Source organism: Neovison vison, chromosome 11 (assembly GCF_020171115.1).
Source record: "Neovison vison isolate M4711 chromosome 11, ASM_NN_V1, whole genome shotgun sequence".
NCBI lineage: Eukaryota > Metazoa > Chordata > Mammalia > Carnivora > Mustelidae > Neogale > Neogale vison.
This window is the reverse complement of record NC_058101.1, coordinates 36,214,409-36,235,874: the sequence shown is the minus strand read 5'-3', so window position 1 is coordinate 36,235,874 and position 21,466 is coordinate 36,214,409. Positions and strand designations below refer to the sequence as shown.

Genomic DNA, 21,466 nt, shown 5'->3' with positions numbered 1-21,466 from the left:
CCTTGAACAATGGGGGGGTTAGGAGTGCCGACCCCCTGTGTAGTAAAAATTCTGTGCACAACATTTAACACCCCCAAAACTTAATTAGTAAAAAATCTGTGTATAACTTTTAACACTTTTTTTTTTTTAGATTTTATTTATTTAACAGACAGAGATCACAAGTAGGCAGAGATGCAGGCAGAGAGAGGAGGAAGCAGGCTCCCCACGGAGCAGAGAACCCGATGCAGGGCTCAATCCCAGGACCCTGTGATCATGACCTGAGCTGGAGGCAGAGGCTTTAACCCACTGAGCCACTCAGGCGCACCAACTTTCAACACTCTTAAAACGTAATTACTAATGGCCTCCTGTCGACCAGAAGCCTTACCAATAACATAACATCAGTCAACACATATTTTATGTTATATGTATCATATATTGTATTGTCACAACAAAATAAACCGGATAAAAAAGGAAAACATTAAGGAAATCACAAGGAAGAGAAAATATATTTATAGTACCACACTGTAAAAAGTCCATGTACGAGTGGATCCATGCAGTTCAAACCCATGTTGTTCAGAGGTCAACTGTATTTCCCTTTATATATGTAAATTATGAAGTCCTGAGTTAACTGGTTAACTACATATTTGTATGACAGGGTCAAAAATTTAATAATATACTCAGATGTGAACAAAAAAACTTTATTTTCCATAACTGGTCTAATTTTTTCTCAAGCTCCAAAGTTGAACAGGATGACAAAGTTCACTCAGAGGACAGTGAAGCTCCAGAAGATACTCCAAGGACCAGGGTGACTGGGTGGCTCAGTTGGTAAAGTGTCTGACTCTTGATGTTGGCTTGGGTCATGGTCTCAGAGTTGTGGGATCAGGCCCCACATTGAGGTCTGTGCTGAGTGTGGACCCTGCTTGGTTTTCTCTATCTCCCTCTCCTTCTGCCCCCACTCTGCTTATGCACTCTCTCTCTCTAGAAATAAATGAAGGAAATAAAGAAAAAAAGATACTCCTAGGGCCACTGTGTACACTTCTAAGTTTGACCCTTTCCTTGCTGCCATGAAATCCCATAAATTCCTGTTCACACAGAACCCATTTGTGGCTGAAAGGAGAAGGGAGAGCAAGGGTCCTTCAATGAGCATTTACTCAAGAGTATTTCCATTTGAAACAGAATGGTTGAACCAGAGGACGGAGGTACCTATAATAGGCAAGTCTGAGCAACACCTCGGCCTCCAGCCTTGCCCCCTAGTTTAGTTCAAACAGTTTTCCTTAAGTCTTCCCCAAATGTGTAGGGCTAATAAAGGCACCATCTATACAGCAATCCAAAACCATCATGTTCATCAGAATCCAAGTTAATGATGGTTTTTTAAAAGAGAAGTCCCTGACTTTTTCAAGTTTCTGCATCGTTTTCAGCAATTAGTGCTAACTTCATGTTAAAAGCAGCTCTAATATTAGCCCAGAAAAGACCATGTTTGCTCTTCTCCTTGGGCCATTCCAAGTAAGTCCTCTGTGTCATGAGAGCCCTCAGCTTGTGATACTTGCTGGGAATGCAGTTACGTGGAATGGGTTCCAGCAAGATCAGGATTAAGTTATCAGATCCTTCATGAAAGAGATTATGATGGGCAAAGTAGAGTTCATAATGGCACCACTCACTCTGGACAAAGTTAGGCGACAAAACAAAGATGGACTTGTAACTTTTCTCAATGCAGTTTATGATATTTTCCACTATGCTCTTGCCAGGAACAAAGTTTCTCTCATGGAGACAAACCCTTATGCCTTCTTTTTCTAGGCAAGGTACCAGTTCATTCTTCACCCAGGCCGAATCATGTTCACTGTATGAAATAAAAGCATGGAACTGGAGGGTTCTTTGGAGTTCTTCTAAAGGTAGGTTCCTTGCCCTACGCTGGGTCTGGGTCCACTGACACACCATCCTGAGATACCAGGGCAGATCAAAGTAGATACAGAGGGCGGTCACAGTAGCAGTCAACACCAGCATAGTGACCCCAATGGTAACAAGCAGCAGAGTTGTGTTGCAGGATAACTGAGACACGTGAAAGTCCTTCAGCAGGGTTCCCTTGTAGTTTTCTGGATAGTCACACTTGTAAGAATCAGGCCAACCTTCTATTACTTCATGGGATACTCGGCCTAGACTTTGGACAAATTCTCTGAGCTCACATGTACATTGGAATGGATTGTTCCCTGCTCTTATGGACCTAATCTTCTGGCAGCTCTGGAAGAAATCAGCTGATGGGTTGGAAATTGAATTAGAGTCAATGATCAGTACAGAAAGGCTGCTAAAAGTACCACAGTCTGGAAGGTGGGCTAAAGAATTGGAAGCAACATTGAGTTCTTGCAAAGCTTCTAGTTTCATGATTGGCTTAGGAATGCTCCTTATTCTGTTATCATGAAGATCAAGCACCTTGACCTTGGGAGGTAAACATCTGAAAACAGAGTCAGTAAGTATATTTGAAGACAAATTTAACACAACTATACTCCCAACCCAAGTGCAGTCTCCATCATGTCTATCATATTCCAAAGAATTCCCACTAACATCCAATATTTCCAAAGATGTCATATGCTTAGTCATGAGACTTACTTTGTAAAAGTCTTCTAATTTATTCTTTCGTAAGATAAGTGTTTCCAATCTAACAAGTTGGGAACAATTTTGAAAAACACTATCTGTGAAAAGATTCTGGGTAAAGTTCAAAAACTTAAATATGTTTGATGGTGGAGGACAAAGCATGTGTATAAAACGTGTATCTGATATGGTTAACATCATAATATTCATCTCAGAAAAAATTGTGTATAACGCAGTCTGTGAATAAAGGAAAACCTCATTTTTAACATGCTCTATTTTCAATGCCTTCAGTGTTGTTTTAGAATAATGAAAATTTTCTTTGTCAATTTTGTCAAATATTGTTAAATTATAAATATTGAGATATTCTACAGGTTTGGGCCAAAGAGATTGAAAAATATCAACTAGACATTTCCAAGTTGTTTTCATATGTCTGAGAGTAACATTCAGTAAAGTTGGACCTCTAGTGAGTCCCGATGAAAAGGCAGTGAATAGTTCACAATTACTATCATTCAATTTAATATTAGTCAGTTGTAAGCACACTAAACTATTAACTAATATGCTCACTTGGACAGAGAAGAGCTGATCTGGAGGAAAAACAAGGTCAAGTGTTTTTGTATTTAAAATTGGAAGACTTTCTGTTTCATTTGCATAATATCTTTCTAAATCCAGAAGGATATAATTTAGATGCAGATGAGCAATTGGTAGCAGATCTAATTGTCGTAACTTTATAGCACTTAATCCTAAGAAATGTAGCTGTGTCAGGTTGCCAAATTCCTTACAGATGGGCAGGACATCAAAGTCATTGAATGAGAGGTCTAAATGCTTGAGACTTGTGACAAGATGGCAGGATATATTCTGTAACTGATTGTGAGATAAATCCAAATATTCCAAATTCTGGTTGAACTTGAAAATTCTAAAATCAAGGCACCAGATTCTATTATGAGAAAGTCTCAAAACTTTAAGCCCTGAGAGATAGCTCATGTCAGAGATATGAAGCTCAGATATGTGGTTCTGAGACATATCTAAGATTTTCGTTTTTGGTGGCAGGTTTTTTGGGACATGAGTAAGTTTCATATTTGACATGTCCACGGCAAATTCACTCTCTTCAGAAAACTGGATTATGTTTCCAACTATTAAGATCACAAGGCATACAAAGTGAAAGCTTCCTGTGATTGAGTCTTTGTCTTTGGTCATGATGTTGAAATGGCTATTCCCCAAAGGGTTGTTGCTGTTCTTCAGAGCATCTTGATATGTGTCCAAATTCTAGAAATATAATACACATGAAGATATATAAATATTGGATGATTGCTCTCCAACCTCCACTTGCAAAACACAAAATCTCAATGATCTTTTCATTCACTGTAAGAGTCATTTCTGTCCACATAGTTAAGTGTGATATTTTCGCAGTTATGTAGCTTGTTGGTACCAGAGGAGGCAATACAGACCTTATTATCCAAGAAATATGGTTCTGTGTTTTATCCTGTCTGGGCACTCTCTTAGGGGTCCACTCAGGGGCTTGGTTTTGTTTCACCCTCTTCAGAATATTCTCAGGGCTGGAGCAGGCTTCTCGGTAATGTTTATTGAAAACCTTTAAAGGTAAACATACTAGCCATAGGTACCTAGAACAAGGAATAACAAATGTGACAAATAGCACACAAACCAAAAAGTCAGGGAAGGAAGAGAGATATGGGGGGAAAAGTCTTTGTAACACACCATGTTTGCCACAAAATGTAAAGAGATACACTTGTGTCCAGGACCGTATGGAAGCTCAAAAAAGATAAGAAAACCCTCAACTTTCATCTCTGACTGACCTTTGACTCTGTGAAGGCAGAGTTGTAAATAGCCAGGACAAGCATTGAGGAAATGCATCAACACAGAGCCAATCTACAAAGATCAGAAGTTTTCTTTTATTTTTTCCCTAGGTGTTTAAGAAAGTCCCCATCAAAGCACTAACTAGCCAGTAAGCTAATGGAGCAGAGAAGTCAATGACCACACATAACAAAGAATACAGTCCTTAAACAATAGTTTAGAGCAGTCACTGAGCAAACAACCAACAACACCCCACAACATGTAGCAACAACAAACGATGGGAGAGAGAATCTGAGTTACCTCCTTGTTATATTTCCAGAGTTACCACATTACAATACTCAAAATGCCTACTTTAAACAATAGAAGACATGCAAATAAATTAGAAAGTATTATCCATTTACAGAAAAAATAAAAAGAACAAAGTTAGAGAAGTGACACTACCCAACTTCAAGACTTCTTATAAACCTACAGTAAACAAGACAGTATGGTATCAGTGAAAGAATGGATGGAGAGATCAATGGACCAGAATAAAGAAGTTAGAAATAGACCCACACAAATATAGCCATCTGGTCTTTGACAAAGAAGCAGAGGCAATTCCGAAAACGAAAGACAGTTTTTCCAACAAATGCTATTGGAACTATATATAAGACATCCAAATGCAACAAAAAAAGGTGGGGGGAAGTTGTAACACAGAACTTACACTTTTCACAAAAATTAACCCCAAATGGATCATAAACCTAAATATAAACTATAAAACTAGAAAGCTTCGAGGGGATAATATAAGAAGAATCTAGCTGACTTTGGGTTTGAAGATGACTTTTTAGATACAATATCAAAAGTAAAATCCATGAAAGAAAACATTGTTAAAGTTGGACTTCACTAAAATTAAAATTTTCTACTTTGCAAAAGACACCATTAAGACAATGAAAAGACAGGCCCCTGGCGGGGAGAAAATATTTACACAACACATATCTGATGAAGGACTTGTGTTCAAAAGTGGATACAGGACCTTCTGCATTTGTCAAAGCCCACAGAACTATACAACACAAAGACTGAATCCAAATATAAATTACGGACCTTAGTTAGCAATAATATATCAATTATATAATGTACCACACTAATGCAAAATGTAATAGGAAAAGCTGTACACAGTGGAGAAGGGGTATATGGAAACTGCTGGACTATTTGCTCAATTTTTCTATAAAACTAAAACTTCTCTAAAAAAATAGAGTCCATTAATTTTAAAAGAGGAGAAGTATATAGAGATGTAACAAATTCCTGCATATTAATTTTGCATCTGCAATTTTACTGAATTCATTTAACAATTCTATTAGCTTTTCTGTGGACTCTTTAGGATTTTCTCCATATACTATCATGTCATCTGCAAATAGTGAAAATTGTACTTCTTCCTTACCAATTTGGATGCCTTTTATTTCTTTTTCTTGTCTGAATGCTATGGCTAGGACTTCTGGTACCATGTTGAATAAGAGTGATGAGAATGGACATCCTTGTCTTGTTTCTGATCTTGGAGGCAAAGCTCTCAGTTTTTCACTGTTGAGTATGATGTTAGCTGTGAGTTTTTCAAATAAGGCCTTTATTATGTTGTGGTATGTTCTCCTATTTTATTGAGGGTTTTCTTTGATGAATGAATGTTGTACTTTGTCAGATGTTTTTTCTGCATCATTTGGGTTGATCATGTGGTTTTTATACTTTCTCTTAATGTGATGTATCATGTTGATTGATTTGCAAATGTTGAACCACACTTGAATCCCAGAAATAAATCCCACGAGATTGTGTTGAATCATTTTTGTAATAATTTAGTTTGCTAGTATTTTGTTGAGAATTTTTGTATCTATTTTTCTTTGATACTGGCTAGAGTTCTCTTTTTCTGTGGTGCCTTTATCTGGTTTTGGTAGCAGGGTAATTCTGGCCTCATAGAATGAATTTTTGAGCTTTCTTTCCTCTTCTATTTTTGGAATAGTTTGAGAAGAATAAGTGCTAACTCATCTTTATAAGTTTTTGGTTTTTTTTTTTTAAGAGTTTATTTATTTATTTGACAGACAGGGATCACAAGTAGACAGAGAGGCAGGCAGAGAGACAGGGAAGCAGGCTCCCTGTTGAGCAGAGAGCCCGATGCGGGGCTCGATCCCAGGACCCTGGGATCATGACCTGAGCCAAAGGCAGAGGCTTAACCCACTGAGCCACTCAGGTGCCCCAACTCATCTTTAAATGTTTGATAGGTTTCACCTGTGAAACTTTCTGGTCCTGGACTTTTGTTTGCAAGATTCTGTCTCATTGCTGGTAATCAGTCTGTACAGATCTTCTACCTCCTTGGTTAAGTTTTTTCCTGGTATTTTATTATTTTTGGTGCAATCATAAATGGGATTTTTTTTTCTCTTAATTTCAAACTGAACAACAGAAAAAATGGATAAAATCCATTTTTAACCTGCCAAAACTGATTCTGAGAAATAGAAAATTTAAACAGACTGATTACTAGCAATAAAATTAGATCCATATTAAAAAAAACTCCCGGGGTGCCTGGGTGGCTCAGTGAGTTAAAGCCTCTGCCTTCAGCTCAGGTCATGATCCCAGAGTCCTGGGATCGAGCCCCAAATTGGGCTCTCTGCTCAGCAGGGAGCCTGCTTCCCTCTCTCTCTCTGCCTGCCTCTCTGCCTCCTTGTGATCTCTGTCTGTCAAATAAATAAATAAAATCTTTTAAAAAAATAAAAAATAAAAAATAAATTGAAAAAACTCCCAAAAAGCAAAAGTCCAGGAACAGATAGATGGGTTCACAGACAAATTCTACCAAACTTTAAAGAAGAATTAATATCTGATCTTCTCAAACTATTCAAAAAAATAGAAGATGAAGAAAAGCTTCAAAATTCATTCTATGAGGCCAGCATTACCCTAAAACTAAAACCAGAAAAGACACTACCAAAAAAATAGAAAAAGAAGAAGAAGAAGAACTATAAGCCAGTATCTCTGATGAACACAGATGCAAAAATCCTCATTAAAATAAAAGCAAAATTGGGGCGCCTGGGTGGCTCAGTGGGTTAAAGTCTCTGCCTTTAGCTCAGGTCATGATCCCAGGGTCCTGGGATCGAGCCCCGCATGGGGCTCTCTGCTCCGTGGAAAGCCTGCTTCCTCCTCTCTCTCTCTGCCTGCCTCTCCGCCTACTTGTGATATCTCTCTCTGTCAAAAAAAAAAAAAAAACCTTTAAAAAAAATAAAAGCAAAATGAATCTAATAAGATTTTTAAAAATCACTCACCACTCTCAAGTGGGATTTATTCCAAGGATGTAAGTGTGGTTCAGTATTTGCAAAGCAATTAATGTGATATATCACATCAAGAAAAAGGATAAAATTGTATGATCATTTCAATAATGCAGAAAAAGCATTTGAGAAAATACAGCATCCGTTCATGATAAAAACTCTCAAAACCCCTCAAATCAAAGTAGGTTTACATTATATAACAGATAATGAAAAGAGATTTATTTTGTGAATGCAACAACAAAAGACCCTGAATAGTCAAAGCAATCTTGAGAAAGAACAAAGCAGAGGTATCACTGCCTCAGATTTCAAGATATATTACAAAGCTGTAGTAAGAAAAAAACTGTACTTGCACAAAAATAGACACATAGATGAATAGAACAGAATAGAGAGCCCAGAGCTAAGCCCACATTTATATGGTCGATTCATCTACAATTAAGGAGTCAATACTATACAATGGGGGAAAACAATCTCTTCAAAAAATGGTATTGGGAAAACTGGACTACTTCTTATACCACACAAAAAAATAAAATCAAAATGGATTTTAAAAAATTAAAAAAAAAAGGGGGGGGGTGAACCTGGGTGGCTCAGTGGGTTAAGCCTCTGCTTTCGGCTCAGGTCATGATCTCAGGGTCCTGGATCGAGCCCCGCATCGGACTTCCTGCTCAGCAGGGAGACTTTTGCCCCTCCCCGCCTCTCTGCCTGTCTCTCTGCCTGCTTGTGATCTCTGTCTGTCAGATAAATAAATAAAATCTTTAAAAAAAATAGAAAAAAAAAGGAGAAAAAAATTAATAGAAATGGTTTCTGAAGAAGCACAGGCATTGACTTAGTAAACAAAGGTTTTAAATCAACTGTCTTAAAAGTTAACAACATGACTATGGTCTCTTTTCATTGGCTTACAGGATACTTTATTCTCTTTTATTTTTTTTAAAAGATTTTATTTATTTATTTGAGAGAGTGAGAGAGAGCATGAGAGGGGAGAATATCAGAGGGAGAAGCAGACTCCCCCATGGAGCTGGGAGCCCAGTGTGGGACTCGATCCCAGGATTCCGGGATCATGACCTGAGCCTAAAAGGCAATTGCCTAACCAACTGAGACACCCAGACACCCACTTCAGTCTCTTTTAAAAGGCAGTCCTTTATCCCTCCAAAATGTGCTATCACTCAGTTTGATAATCTAAAATTGTACAAAAGGGCAACCAAGAAGCTCTTTCCAGAAACTGTAAGACATTCTCAAGAGTCGACACCAGTATTCAGTTTGGCACTAAACTCAGCCATCTGCTGCAGCCAGTGACTTCTCATGGGTAAAGTGTTAACAACCCAATTAACTCTTTCTCCAGTGACTAATCTTACCAATGAGTTATTTTCTAGCTCTTTTCTGAAAACCTGACACATGTAGAATGTCCCCTGTGTTACCAGAAAACATTACTTTTTGGTAAAAATGACTCTTAAATGGTAAATAGCATCCATGTTAAAAGGACTGTGTATGAACTATAAAACAAAGTAAGAGGATGATGCTGTATTTCCTCTCCCACATCTTTCCAAGAAAAGTGGAGTGTGAGATAAGCTGCTGGTGGTCGTTGTGAAGCCATGCATGCAGTTTGCCAGATTTTCAGATCCTTAACCAAGGCATGGCCAAGGCAACATGAGATAACCATTTATCTCATGGGGGGGGGGGCGCACCTAGGTGGCTCAGTTGGTTGAGCGTCCAGCTCTTCATTTTGGCTCAGGTCATGATCTCAGGATCCTGGGATCGAGGCCCACATTGGGCTCCATGCTCAGCAGGGAGTTTGCTTGAGGATTCTCTCTCCCTCTTCCTCTGCCCCTCCTCCTGCTCATGCTCACATGCTCTCTTGCTCAAATAAAAATAAATAAATCTTTTAAAAAAAGGAATGGGGAGGAGGGTGGCTGACAGGTTGGAAGGTCTATCCGCCCGTGGCTTGATGTCTGAATCTCTGTGGTATATGAAGGACAAATCCTTTTGTGAGGGTAGCAATTGGAATAAAGCCAAGTTTGGACACAAACAAGGAAGAACCCCCTCCTCCCTCCACCTCCATGAACTGGACCTTAGCAAAATCAGTTGTAGCAATGAAACCACTGTTCATGGAGCCATATGAGAAGATACGATTAAGGTACACCAAACTGGACATTTATGACTGGCTGAGGGGTAGAAGCAGGCACATTAGCCCACAGACACCAGGTTTGTGACTGAGACAAAGCAGCGGAACTAAAATTGTGCAAAAGATCAAGCAAGAATCTAGTCCCAGAGACAAAGACCTAACCCTAACTCATGGGTCTATACCATTCCAGCTTTGATCTGTGTGGAAAAGCATTTATGAGCCCTTGCAAGGAGCAAGAGCTAGCAGGACAGGGAGGGTTCCACAGCTGCCTAATTCCCACTATACCCTCCTAAAAGCAGCAGTTGCAGCTGTGGTGGCCAGAGGGCAGAATCCTGCACCAGAGTGCCCACAATCACACCTGCCTGGAACCACCTACAGGTAGACGTTAGAGGTACTCTTACAGATCGGGAAGAGGCAGATGAGATAATGCATATACTCCACCCTTTGTGGTCATGGGAAATTTCTTTAGTCACAGGATCTCCTTATTTGACACAATTCCCATAAAAATGGATATGTGTTTTTCCAATTCACACTAGACCAAAAGCCACAAATTGAGAGAGACAGGAATTGGCATTTGATAATCTGAAAACATCAAGTCCCTACAGCTGACATGCTGATAAAACAGGAAAAGAGAGTGAAATATTAAAAAGTACATGTCAGTCTAAAACTGCTGTATGTATGGGATAACAGTTTCCCCAGAACCCATAAAGTCTCACTGTACTACAACAAATTCTAGGCACTGATATTCATGACACTGTTGCCAAGTGATTGAGAAAAGATTACCTATCTGAAGGGTGGAGGCAGGTACATGAACCCACACATGCCATACTTGAGACTAGAACAAAGGGTTAGATGTGAGTTTCACTCTACCCTATTCAAGAGCTGATCTGCACAGCTAAACATCTAGAAGCTCTCAGGAGACAAGAGCAGACAGCATTTCTTAAAATTGTTAATATTAATATTGTTTCTTGCATAGCAGCAACAATTGAAAGCAGATGTTGACTACTTGTTCAGTTTTATTAACAAAAGGATCCACAGTTCATCACCTGAAGATATATTGGAAATAGTAAAACAGTTAAGAGATAAGTAGGGTTTCCATTAACCATTCTTTGGGAGAGAAAAACTCTTCTGGGCTGGAGAATTTCATTACAAAATGGCATATGGTTGGTTAAAAGTCCCTAGGGACACTAGAGTGGTTTAGTCAGTTGAGCATCCAACTCTTGGTTTCGACTCATACTCAGGTCATGATCTCGGGGTCATGAGATCAAGCCCTGCCTGGGCTCTGCACTCAGCATGGAGTCTGCTTGAGATTCTTTCCCCCTCCTATTCCCACCTGCTCTGATCCTCCCCCCGCCCTCCACCGCTCACACAGACACACACACTCACTCACTCTCTCTAAAATAAATAAATAAGTACATACATACATACAGTTTTTAAAAGTCCCTCACTGCTCCTCTTCTAGAGCCTCTCCCAGTGTCCACCAAAACACCTAATAAAACACAGAAACTTTTAAAAAACCACCTTGCCACCAAAAACAAAGAAGGATAGAAAATTAATGGTAGGATCCAAAAGCATCTACACCCATAAAAAGGTATCAGGAGCCTTATTAGGGAAAATCTGTCATACTCAAGCTTTGTCTCATGAAAATAGACTTCTTGACAAATGATGGGAAGGAATTTTGTCCCTCTCTTTGTTTGCATATCTCTGTTTGCAGATGTATGATCTTATAAAACCTGTCATACTCAAGCTTTGTCTCAGGAAAATAGACTCCTTGACAAATGATGAGAAGGAATTTTGTCCCTCCCTCTGTTTGCATATCTCTGTTTGCAAATGTATGATCCTATATGTAGAGAGTCTGAATGACTTCATGAAAAAAACTGTTAGAATTATTAAATTTGTTAAGGTTGCCGATTCAAAACCAACAAACAGAATGTTGCATATCTATGTATTAACAACAAACTATCTGAAAAAGAAATGAAAAAATATCCCATTTACAAATTCATCAAAAAGACTAAAATATCTGGGAATAATTTTAACCAAGGAAATGAAAGACCTGTATACTGAAAATTAGAAGACATTGATGAAAGAAGCTGAAAAAGATACAAACAAATGGAAAGATATCCTGTATTCATGGATCAGAAGAATTATACTGTTAAAAAGTTCACACTACCCAAAGCCATCTATAGATTCAGTGCAATCTTTATTAAAATTCCAATGGCATTTTTCACAGAAGTGGAAAAGAGAATTCTAAAATTCATATGTAATTAAAAAAGACTCTAACTTGCAAAGCAATCCTAAGGCAGAACAAAGTTAGAGGCACCACACTTCCTGATTTCAAACTATACTACAAAGCTGTAGTAATCAAAACAGTATGTGTTGGCTTAAAAACAGACATGTAGACCAGTGGAACAGAATTGAGAGCCCAGAAGTAAATCCATGTATACACAGTCAACTAATATTTGACAAGGGAATAAAAACTACTTGATAAGGAAAATGCAGTCTCTTCAATGAATAGAATCGGGAAAACAGGATATGTGCATGTAAAAGAATTGGATCCCTATCTTACCCTACTTTCAAAAAAGCTTACTCCAAATGGATTAAAAACTCAACCAAAAGACCTGAAATCATTAAGTTCCTAGAAGAATATATAAGGGAAAACTCCCTGACATTGGTCTTGGCAATATTTTTTTGGATCTGACACCAAAAACATAGGCAACAAAACCAAAAATAAACAAATGAAACTACATCAAACTAAAAAACATCTGTACAACACAAAAAACAAGCAGCAAAATGCAAATTCAACCTATAAAATTGGAGAAAATATTTATAAATCATGTTATCTGATAAGGGATTAATATCCAAAGTATATGAGGAACTAAGATAACTCAATAGAAAATATTAAAATTAATATTAATATTAATAAGTTTTTTAAAAGAATTTGGTTAAAAAATGGACAGAAGCCCTGAATAGATATTTTTCCAAAGAACACATATGGATAGCCTATAGTACATCAGAAGATGCTCAAGATCACTGATCATCAGGGAAATGCAAATCAAAACCACAATGAGCTATCACCTCATACTCATTAGAATGGTTATAAAAAAAAAACCTAGAAAATAACCTGTGTTGACAAGAATGTAGAGAAAAAGGAATCCTTGCACACCACTGAAGGTAAACTGGTGCAGCCATTGTGGCTAACAGTAGTTTCCTCAAAAAATTAAAAAGAGAATTAACATATAATCCAGAAATCCCACTCTGGACATATATCCAAAGGCAATGAAATCACTGTCTCAAAAAATAGTGGATCACCATATTCATTGCAGCATTATTCACAATAGCCAAGACATGAAAACAACATAAGTGTCCAATGACAGATGAATAGGTAAAGAAAATGTGAGGTACATATAAAATGGAATGTTATTTAGCCACAAAAAGAAGGAAAGCCTGCCTTTTGTGACAACATGGATAGAACTTGAGGACATTATGCTAAGTGAAATAAAGACAGACTGAGAAAAATAAATACTGTATGATCTCATTTATATGAGAATCTAAAAAAGCCAGACTGATAGAAACAGAGAATAGAAAGGAGGTTGTCAAGGTCTTGGAGACAGGGGAAGTGAGGAGATGTTGGTCAAAGTGTACAAGCTTCCAGATATAAGATGAATGAGTTCTGGGGATCTACTGTGCAGCATGTTAACAGTACTGTTTTATATACTTGAGGGTTGCTAAGAGAGCAGATTCTCACAACTGAAAATAAAAGGTACTTATGTGAGGTGATGGATGTGTTAATTAACCTTACTGTGGTAACCATTTTGCAATAAATATATTATATATATATATATTGCAATAGGTATACATAAATATAGATATATAGAGATATATATGTATCAATTATCACATCATAGGTCTTAAATTTATACAAATCAATTATATCTCAATAAATCTGGGGGGAGGAAAAGAACTGAATAAGAGGTAGGGAAGCACTTGAGGGTGGGTGCATATTGCATTATGAGATGTGTAAACCATATAACAATACTTGTAAAAGGGCAAAGATAAGAGAACTGGGGGGCTGTATTCATCAGGAATTGCAGTTTGTGTATGTAATACTCCATTAGGTGAAAGGATCAGAGAATTGGCAATGAGGATAAGAGAGTCTACTACTTAATACTGGTTCAAAAAATATAGGTCACAATGAAAATACAACAGATAAAGACATGCAATGAATAACTGCATCAAAATCTACAAAGCAGAAATGCTAAAAACACAAGGAGATAGTGATAGTGAAGATGTGTAATGCATTTCTCTGGGTCACAATTAGATCAAGCACATAAGGTAAGCATATGGGGATTTGAATAAAATAAGTAATAAAGGATTTAACAGAGTCTTTGAACCCATGAAAAAAGAATATTAAGTCCCCAGGTTTCATGGAGCATTTGCTAATATTGATTCTTAAGTCAAATAAATTTTTGCAGAAATTTGTAAAGTTATTTTTCAGACTACAAAATAAACTTTTTAAGCCATCTTTTTAAACATCCTAAACATTTTCTGGATCAAGAAAATCACATTTTCAATTACAAACTTTAAAAATTATGAGAGCCCAATTACCAGGTCATAGGGTAGCTCTATTTTTAATTTTTTGAGGAATCTCCACACTGTTTTTCAAAGTGAGTCATAGCAGCAATGTTCACAACAGCCAAACTATGGAAAGAGCCAAGATGCCCTTCAACAGATGAATGGATAAAGAAGATGTGGTCCATATATACAATGGAATATTACTCAGCCATCAGAAAGGATGAATACCCAATGTTTGCATCAATATGGATGGGACTGGAGATTATGTTGGGTGAAATAAGTCAAGCAGAGAAAGTCAATTATCATATGGTTTCACTTACTTGTGGAACATAAGGAGTAACACGGAGTATATTAGGAGAAGGAAAGGAAAAGTGAAGGGGGGCGGGAATCAGAGTGGGAGATGAACCATGAAAGACTGCGGACCCTGAGAGACAAACTGAGGGTTTTAGAGGGGAGGGGGTTGGGGTGATGGTAATCCTGGTGATGGGTATTAAGGAGGGCACATATTGCATGGAGCAGTGGGTGTTATATGTAAACAATGAATCTTAGAACACTACATCAAATACTAATGATGTATTACATGATGACTAACATAACACAATAAAAAAATAAAAATAAAATAAAAATTATGAGAAACAACAATGTGGTGTGCACAGATTCTAGCCTCCTCCTCTTGCTCTAAATCCCCTAAATGATGGAGGAAATAATAAGTCACGTGCACGCATGCACACACACACACACACACACACACACACACAAAGTCAGAAAGAGAAGTCTTTCAGGGAACTGAAAGCAAGAGAAGTCTCTGAAAATCACAAGCAGATGGGACTATGATAGGGCATTAGCTTTTCAAAGATGTCCATCTCCTAATCCCAGAACTTGTAGATATGCCATTACACGGAAAAAGGGAATTCAAGTTGAAGATGAAATTAAACTTGTTAATTTGCTAATCTTAAAATAAGAGGGTTATCCTAGATTATTCAAGTAGGATCAATGTAATTATAAGGGTCCTTAAAAACAGGAGAAGGAGGCAGAAGAGGTCAGTGATGTGATGTGAGAAAGGTTTGAGTTGCCATGAGGAAGGGGCCATGAGCCAAGAAATGCAGGTAGAATTCAGAAACTCAAGAAGGCAAGTAAATGTCTTCTACCCTAGAGCCTCCAGAAGGAATGCAGCCTTGTCAACACCTTTATATAAGCCCAACAAGACCTATGTTGTAGTACTAACTTACATAACTGTAAGATAGTAGATTTTTTTTTTTGAAGCCACTGAATTGTGGTAATTTGCTGCAACAGCAATATGAAATTAATACACACTAGTTTGGTCCACCCTTCTGACAAACAGACTATGAAAGCAGATCAACAAGCAATTTGACATGGAGTGTCAACCACAATTTGGGTTGCACAATCAAAAAGCATGACACTTACAAAATAAACACCATGATAAAAAGGAACCAAACTCAAGATATAAGAGAAGCTAATACCCATGGAAACAGACATAAAAGAGCAGAATAGCCATTGATAATAGATAGACATCCTCAGTGAGAGAGAAGAATTCTTAAAAGGAATGGAATTTTACTTTCATGGAAATTAAAAACTTAAAAATTGAAATGGAAAACTCACTGTATGAGTTGAATTACAGAGTGGCAATGCTGATGTGAGAGGATTTGTGAGATGGAAGACCAGGAAGAGAAATTTTCCCAAAACACAGTACAAGAGGCCAAAGTGATGATATATAAAAGAAATATTAAAAGACTTGGAAGACAGATCTACCATCTGAATTACCAGAGGACAGACCAATCTCTGAATAATAAACTGAGTCCCCCCACCCCGCAAAAAAGGACAATAAAAGGGATGCAGGAAGGAATACTCTGCAAAGAAGGTAGGAAAATTTAGTGCTAAATTCCAATTAGTATTGATGATAAAAATTTTAATAACAATGTGGAACTAAAATTGCCAACAATTACAAGGGAGTTAGTAGACAGTGGGGGAGAGGGAGAAAGTGAACTAAAAGCATGCTATGATCCTTGCCTGATTAAGGAGAATCTATAGATAGATCCAGTAAATTCAAGATGTTGCTAGAAAAATACAAGTCTAGGTATGTATATTATAAATCAAGAGTAATTACGAGAAAAATAAAAGGGACAAATTCCAATCATTTGGTGGTGGGGAGAAGCACAGAATGAAGAAATCCTAATCCATCTGGCTCCTTACTGAAGGAATAATATGCAATGATTAATTAGGGTATTTCTAATACTACAAGAATACTTATTATTACTAGCAAATCTATGATAATAATACATCAATAGATAAAAGGAGAAAAACAGATGAACATCTCCACAGATCTTAAAAATTCACTTGTTAAATTCAGCATTCATTTCTGCCTAAAAATACAACTTTAATTAAAGTAGATATTGAAAAGATACTTTGAAAATTTGATGAAAAATATATTACCTAACTTAAACATCCCAGTCCCAAGGCATTTCTGTCAAATTCAAAATCAAGAATGCTCACTGTTATTTAATAGTAGTCTAGATGTTCCAGCCATTATAATTAAGGTGGGGAGAGAGGAGGAGTGAGAGACAGAAATATTAGAATACAGAAAATAAATTGATCACTATTTTCAGATATATGAATGTTAGCTTGGAAAATCCAAGAGAAGTAATGGAAAAACTGTTAAACCAGTAAAAGGGAATGAAAAAGTGGCCAGTACAAAATAAATTATTTTTTGAAAAGGAAATCTAATTTTCCAAAAATAGTGGGTTGTCAAGTAAATTATGGTTATCTCCATATAATTAAATATTACCATTGGCCTTTAAAAATGATGAAAAGTTAATTTCATGGGAAATTGCACACCATCCATATGTAAGTGACAAAGGTTTATTTTTAAAATGTACAGCAAAAAGTATGTATAGATACATGTGGGTAAATTAAGATACATATCAAGATATTAAGTAATGATCTCTACATGGTGGGATTATAAGGGAGTTTTAGTTTCCTCTTAGCTTATTTTCAACATTCAAAATTAAGAAGAGCACATTGTTGGGGTGCATGGGTGGCTCAGTTGGTTAAGAGTCTGAATCCTGGTTTTAGCTCAAGTCATGATCTCAGGGTCATGAGATCGAGCCTCCTATCAGGCTCTACACTGGGTGTGAAGCCTGCATAGAATTCACTCTCTCTCCTTCTGCCCCTCCCCACTGCTTGCACTCACTCTCTCTCCAAAAAAAAAAATCAATTAATTAAAAACTAATTAAAAATTATAATAATTTTAAATAGTTTTAAAATTAACTAATTAAAAATAACTAATTAATTAAAAATCTAAAATTTAAAAATATGTAAAAAAAGAAGAGCACATTATTTGCTCAGAAAATATATCAAAGAATTAAAAAGCAATAGTTATTAATAGGAATTACACCCAATCTCACAAAAGATAAAAACGCTCCCTAGGTTTACTGCAGCATTATTTACAAAAGCCAGGATATAGACGCAGCTAAAGTGTCCATCCATAGATGAATGGATAAAGAAGATATTTATACACCTCAACATAATTACACTTGTTATTTGCAATAATGTGGAGGGACCTGTAATGCTAAGTGAAGGAAGTCAGAGAGAGAAAGACAAGTACCATGATCTCACTTATACTAGGATCTAAAAGACAAAACAAACAAACAACAAAAAGTAGAAAACAGACCCTAAATACAGAGAACAAACAGGCGGTTGCCAGAGGGGAGAGGGGTAGGAAGAATGGGCAAAATGGGGGAAGTGGAGTTGGAGGTACAGGCCTCCAGTTACGGAATGAATATGTCAAGGTGATAAAAGCTACATTGTAGGGAATATAATCAATGTCATTGTCATAGCATCCTATGGTGACAGATGGTAACCACACTTGGGATGAGCATTGCATAACATTTAAACTTGTTGAATCACAAAGTTGCAAACTGATACTAATGTATTAAAGCTAATCTAACGCTGCCTGTCAACCATACTTGATCTTTTAGAAAATGCATATTAGAGAAGCCATAGGAGACTCTTAATCTCACAAAACAAACTGAGGGATGGGGGAGGGAGGGAGTGGGGAGAGGTTGGTGGCGTGATGGACGTTGGGGAGGGTACGTGCTATGAAGTGTGTAAACCTGGCGATTCACAGACCCGTACCCTTGGGGCTAATACATTATATGTTCATAAAAATTAAAAAATTATTTTTAAAAATGCAAATTAAACAAGCCAGGACATAACATTTAGATGAATCGCGTTCTGAATCTCAGTTTAGACAGACCCAGTAAAGAAGTTACTTGAATAAAAGAGGGAGAAGGAATTTTAAGATGGACTCAGCATTAGGTTCTATTAAAAAATAATAAATGTTGGGGCACCTGGGTGGCTCAGTGTGTTAAAGCCTCTGCCTTTGGCTCAGGTCATGATCCCAGGGTCCTGGGATGAGCCCCGCATAGAGCTCTCTGCTCAGCGGGGAGCCTGCTTCCTCTTCTCTCTCTCTGCCTGCCCTTCTGCCTACTTGTGATCTCTGTCTGTCAAATAAATAAATAACATCTTTTTAAAAAATAATAATAAATGTTCATTTTTTTTTTTAAAGATTTTTATTTATTTATTCGACAGACAGAGATCACAAGTAGGCAGAGAGGTAGGCGGAGAGAGAGGGGGGAGGAAGCAGGCTCCCTGCCAAGCAGAGAGCCCGATATGGGGCTCGATCCCAGGACCCTGGGATCATGACCTGAGCCGAAGGCAGAGGCTTTAACCCACTGAGCCACCCAGGCGCCCCTAAATGTTCATTTTTGATAAATGCTTTGGCCATGTAGGAAAATGTACATCTTTTAGAGATACAGAATGAAGGGTTTACAGAGGGAATGTTAGGACTTCTATAATTTAAGATATTTAAGCACAAAAAGATAAAGTGATCAAATGGGACTTTTTATTTCTTAAAAATTAAAAAAATATATAATTATTTTTACCTACCAAACTGGAAGAATTAAAAACTATAATGGCCAGTATTGGCAGGTGTGACTAAAATAAAAGCTTTTGTTTATTACTAGCAGGAATGAAAAATTAGTACAAACTTTCTGAAGGGCAATTTGTTCACAAACATAAATTCCTTAAGAACATGTTTATCCTTATTTTAGCAATTACACTTCTCAGAATTTTTTCCTAAAGGAATGATCAGAAATACACATAAAAATATTACTCTGAAAATGCTTGTGACATATGAAAAATTGAAAAAAAATATATTGTCTAGTGTAGAAAACCGTTTAATTAGTTATTGTATACCTATAACATGCAACATCATGCAGCCTCAAATATTATACTTTTGAAGTAATAGAAAATGTTATGTAAATATAATTTATATTTATGTTAAATATAAATTATAAATAACATAATGAATAAAAGATACAAAATCGTGTATGTAGTAGGACCCAAATTTTGTAAAATATGATTAAACCCTGACAAAATATAGAAAGCCTTAGGCAAAAGAGAATAGAAAGAAATATATCAAATGCAAACAGTGATTATTTCTGGATCTCTGAATCATAGATATTTCATTCTCTTTCTTATACTTTTGTATGTAGTTGCAAAATTTCTAATTTTGAACATTTTCTTGACTCAAAAGATTTGTCTCAAAATATAGCTAATGTAAACATATTTTATATATATATTTTAAAGATTTTATTTATTCATTTGACACAGAAAGAGAGATCACAAGTAGACAGAGAGGCAGGCAGAGAGAGAAAGGGAGAAGCAGGGTCCCCGCTGAGCAGAGAGCCTGATTCCAGGCTTGATCCCAGGACCCTGAGATCATGACCTGAGCCAAAGGCAGAGGCTTAACCCACTGAGCCACCCAGGTGCCCCAACATATTTTATATTTAGAGAAACATGCTTGTATTATTTGGAATTTTGATACATCCAGAAAATTTCTTTCACACGATAGTGGATCATTGACACTAGTTAGTGAGATACCCCTCCACTGTGTCTGTGTTCAGGGGACTGAAACTCAGCCACCATGTGAGAAGGTGGACCAGCTGAGAACATCCTACCTGCCTCCTCTACCCCCCCCCCAACAAATATTGCTCCAAGGGTATTTATATCCTCAAGCAGCTCCTACTGTATACACTTAACAAGCCAGCCAGGAGCCTTTCTACTTAAGCAAAATAAAGGAGAGGGAAAAGAGGAAGAAGACGGTCAGAGAGTACATAATTTGTTTTAAAAGGAAGTAAAGAGATCAAAGGTAAAAGTTTTTTTTTTTTTTTTCTTTAATGCATCGGGAGAAAAACGCTCTATTTCGATGGGGGAGAAACAAAAAAACTCTGGTGGATAGATTCTATGAACATTAAAACCACGAAAAAGACACGATGAACAAAACATTGAGATAAATGCCAGTCCCTCGTTAAGTCAAGTAAGAAAGAAAGAAGGACATCGCTTTATTTGCCAAGGTTTAGGTTAGAGACCTGGAAGAAAGCAGCGCTAGACCCATCCCCGCCACTTCCTGCATTTAATAAATGTTTATTTAATGGCTGTGCCAGGTATCAGGAGCTGGGGATAGGGATAGGAAGAGCGTTGGTGTAATCCCTGCTTTCAAAGTGCTTCCCCACGAGTGACAGATACGAAGGAACCGCTACAGCCCCAGTGATGAGGGGGAGCAAAGGCTCAGGTCTACTAGAAAAACACATAACTTACTAGAAAAACACATACTTCTGCGCAAGGGGCAGAAACTGCGGTCAACGTCCCTGGAAGCAAGCCATGAGAGGGAGAGGTGAGAAATGCAGACAGAAACAGACGAAATGACATCAGTTAGTGTCTTCCCTGAACTACGGCTGCAAGTGCCAGTTCTTTTTAACCTCTCTTCAAGACAGCCGTGAAGACACCCCACTTTTCATGGTTCTTGTTAATGAAAAGGACAGCCGCAACTTTTTTCAAAGGACACTGAAACTCATCCGGCAAACATTCCAAAGAAGGGCTACCCCTCTCCTGTGCCATGGTTGGCATTTTCTCGCATACTTGAGGTCCTTCTGCCATATTTTGAACAATCCACAAAAGCCTGCTCACTTACCGCGGTGTTCCTTTCCCAGGAGAAGAGGAAAGTCCTTTCCAAAACGCAAGGGAAACCGAGCGCCTGACCGAAGGCAGGTCCCTG

General features: G+C 37.5%; 2 protein-coding genes across 4 annotated transcripts in view; both read right to left on the bottom strand.

Moving 5' to 3' along the window:
• Nucleotides 1–21,466, bottom strand: part of TLR1 (toll like receptor 1) — a 34,787-nt gene extending 13,321 nt beyond the window's left edge. The window contains exons 1-2 of one of the 3 annotated variants that reach the window (XM_044224576.1): nucleotides 21,383–21,466; nucleotides 11,188–11,248 (exon numbers count right to left, since the gene is read on the bottom strand). The gene's annotated coding sequence lies outside the window, so the exon portion shown is untranslated. Of the gene's footprint in view, nucleotides 1–4,007; nucleotides 4,094–11,187; nucleotides 11,249–21,382 lie in introns of those variants that run through there. The other 2 variants (XM_044224578.1, XM_044224577.1) reach the window with 2 other exon arrangements.
• TLR6 (toll like receptor 6) lies at nucleotides 923–4,098 on the bottom strand. The gene is made up of 2 exons (XM_044224574.1): nucleotides 4,008–4,098; nucleotides 923–3,825 (listed from the first exon to the last, which is right to left on the bottom strand). The coding sequence occupies exon 2, from the start codon at nucleotides 3,754–3,756 to the stop codon at nucleotides 1,375–1,377; it is 2,382 nt and encodes a 793-aa protein (XP_044080509.1). The 5' UTR covers nucleotides 3,757–3,825; nucleotides 4,008–4,098; the 3' UTR covers nucleotides 923–1,374.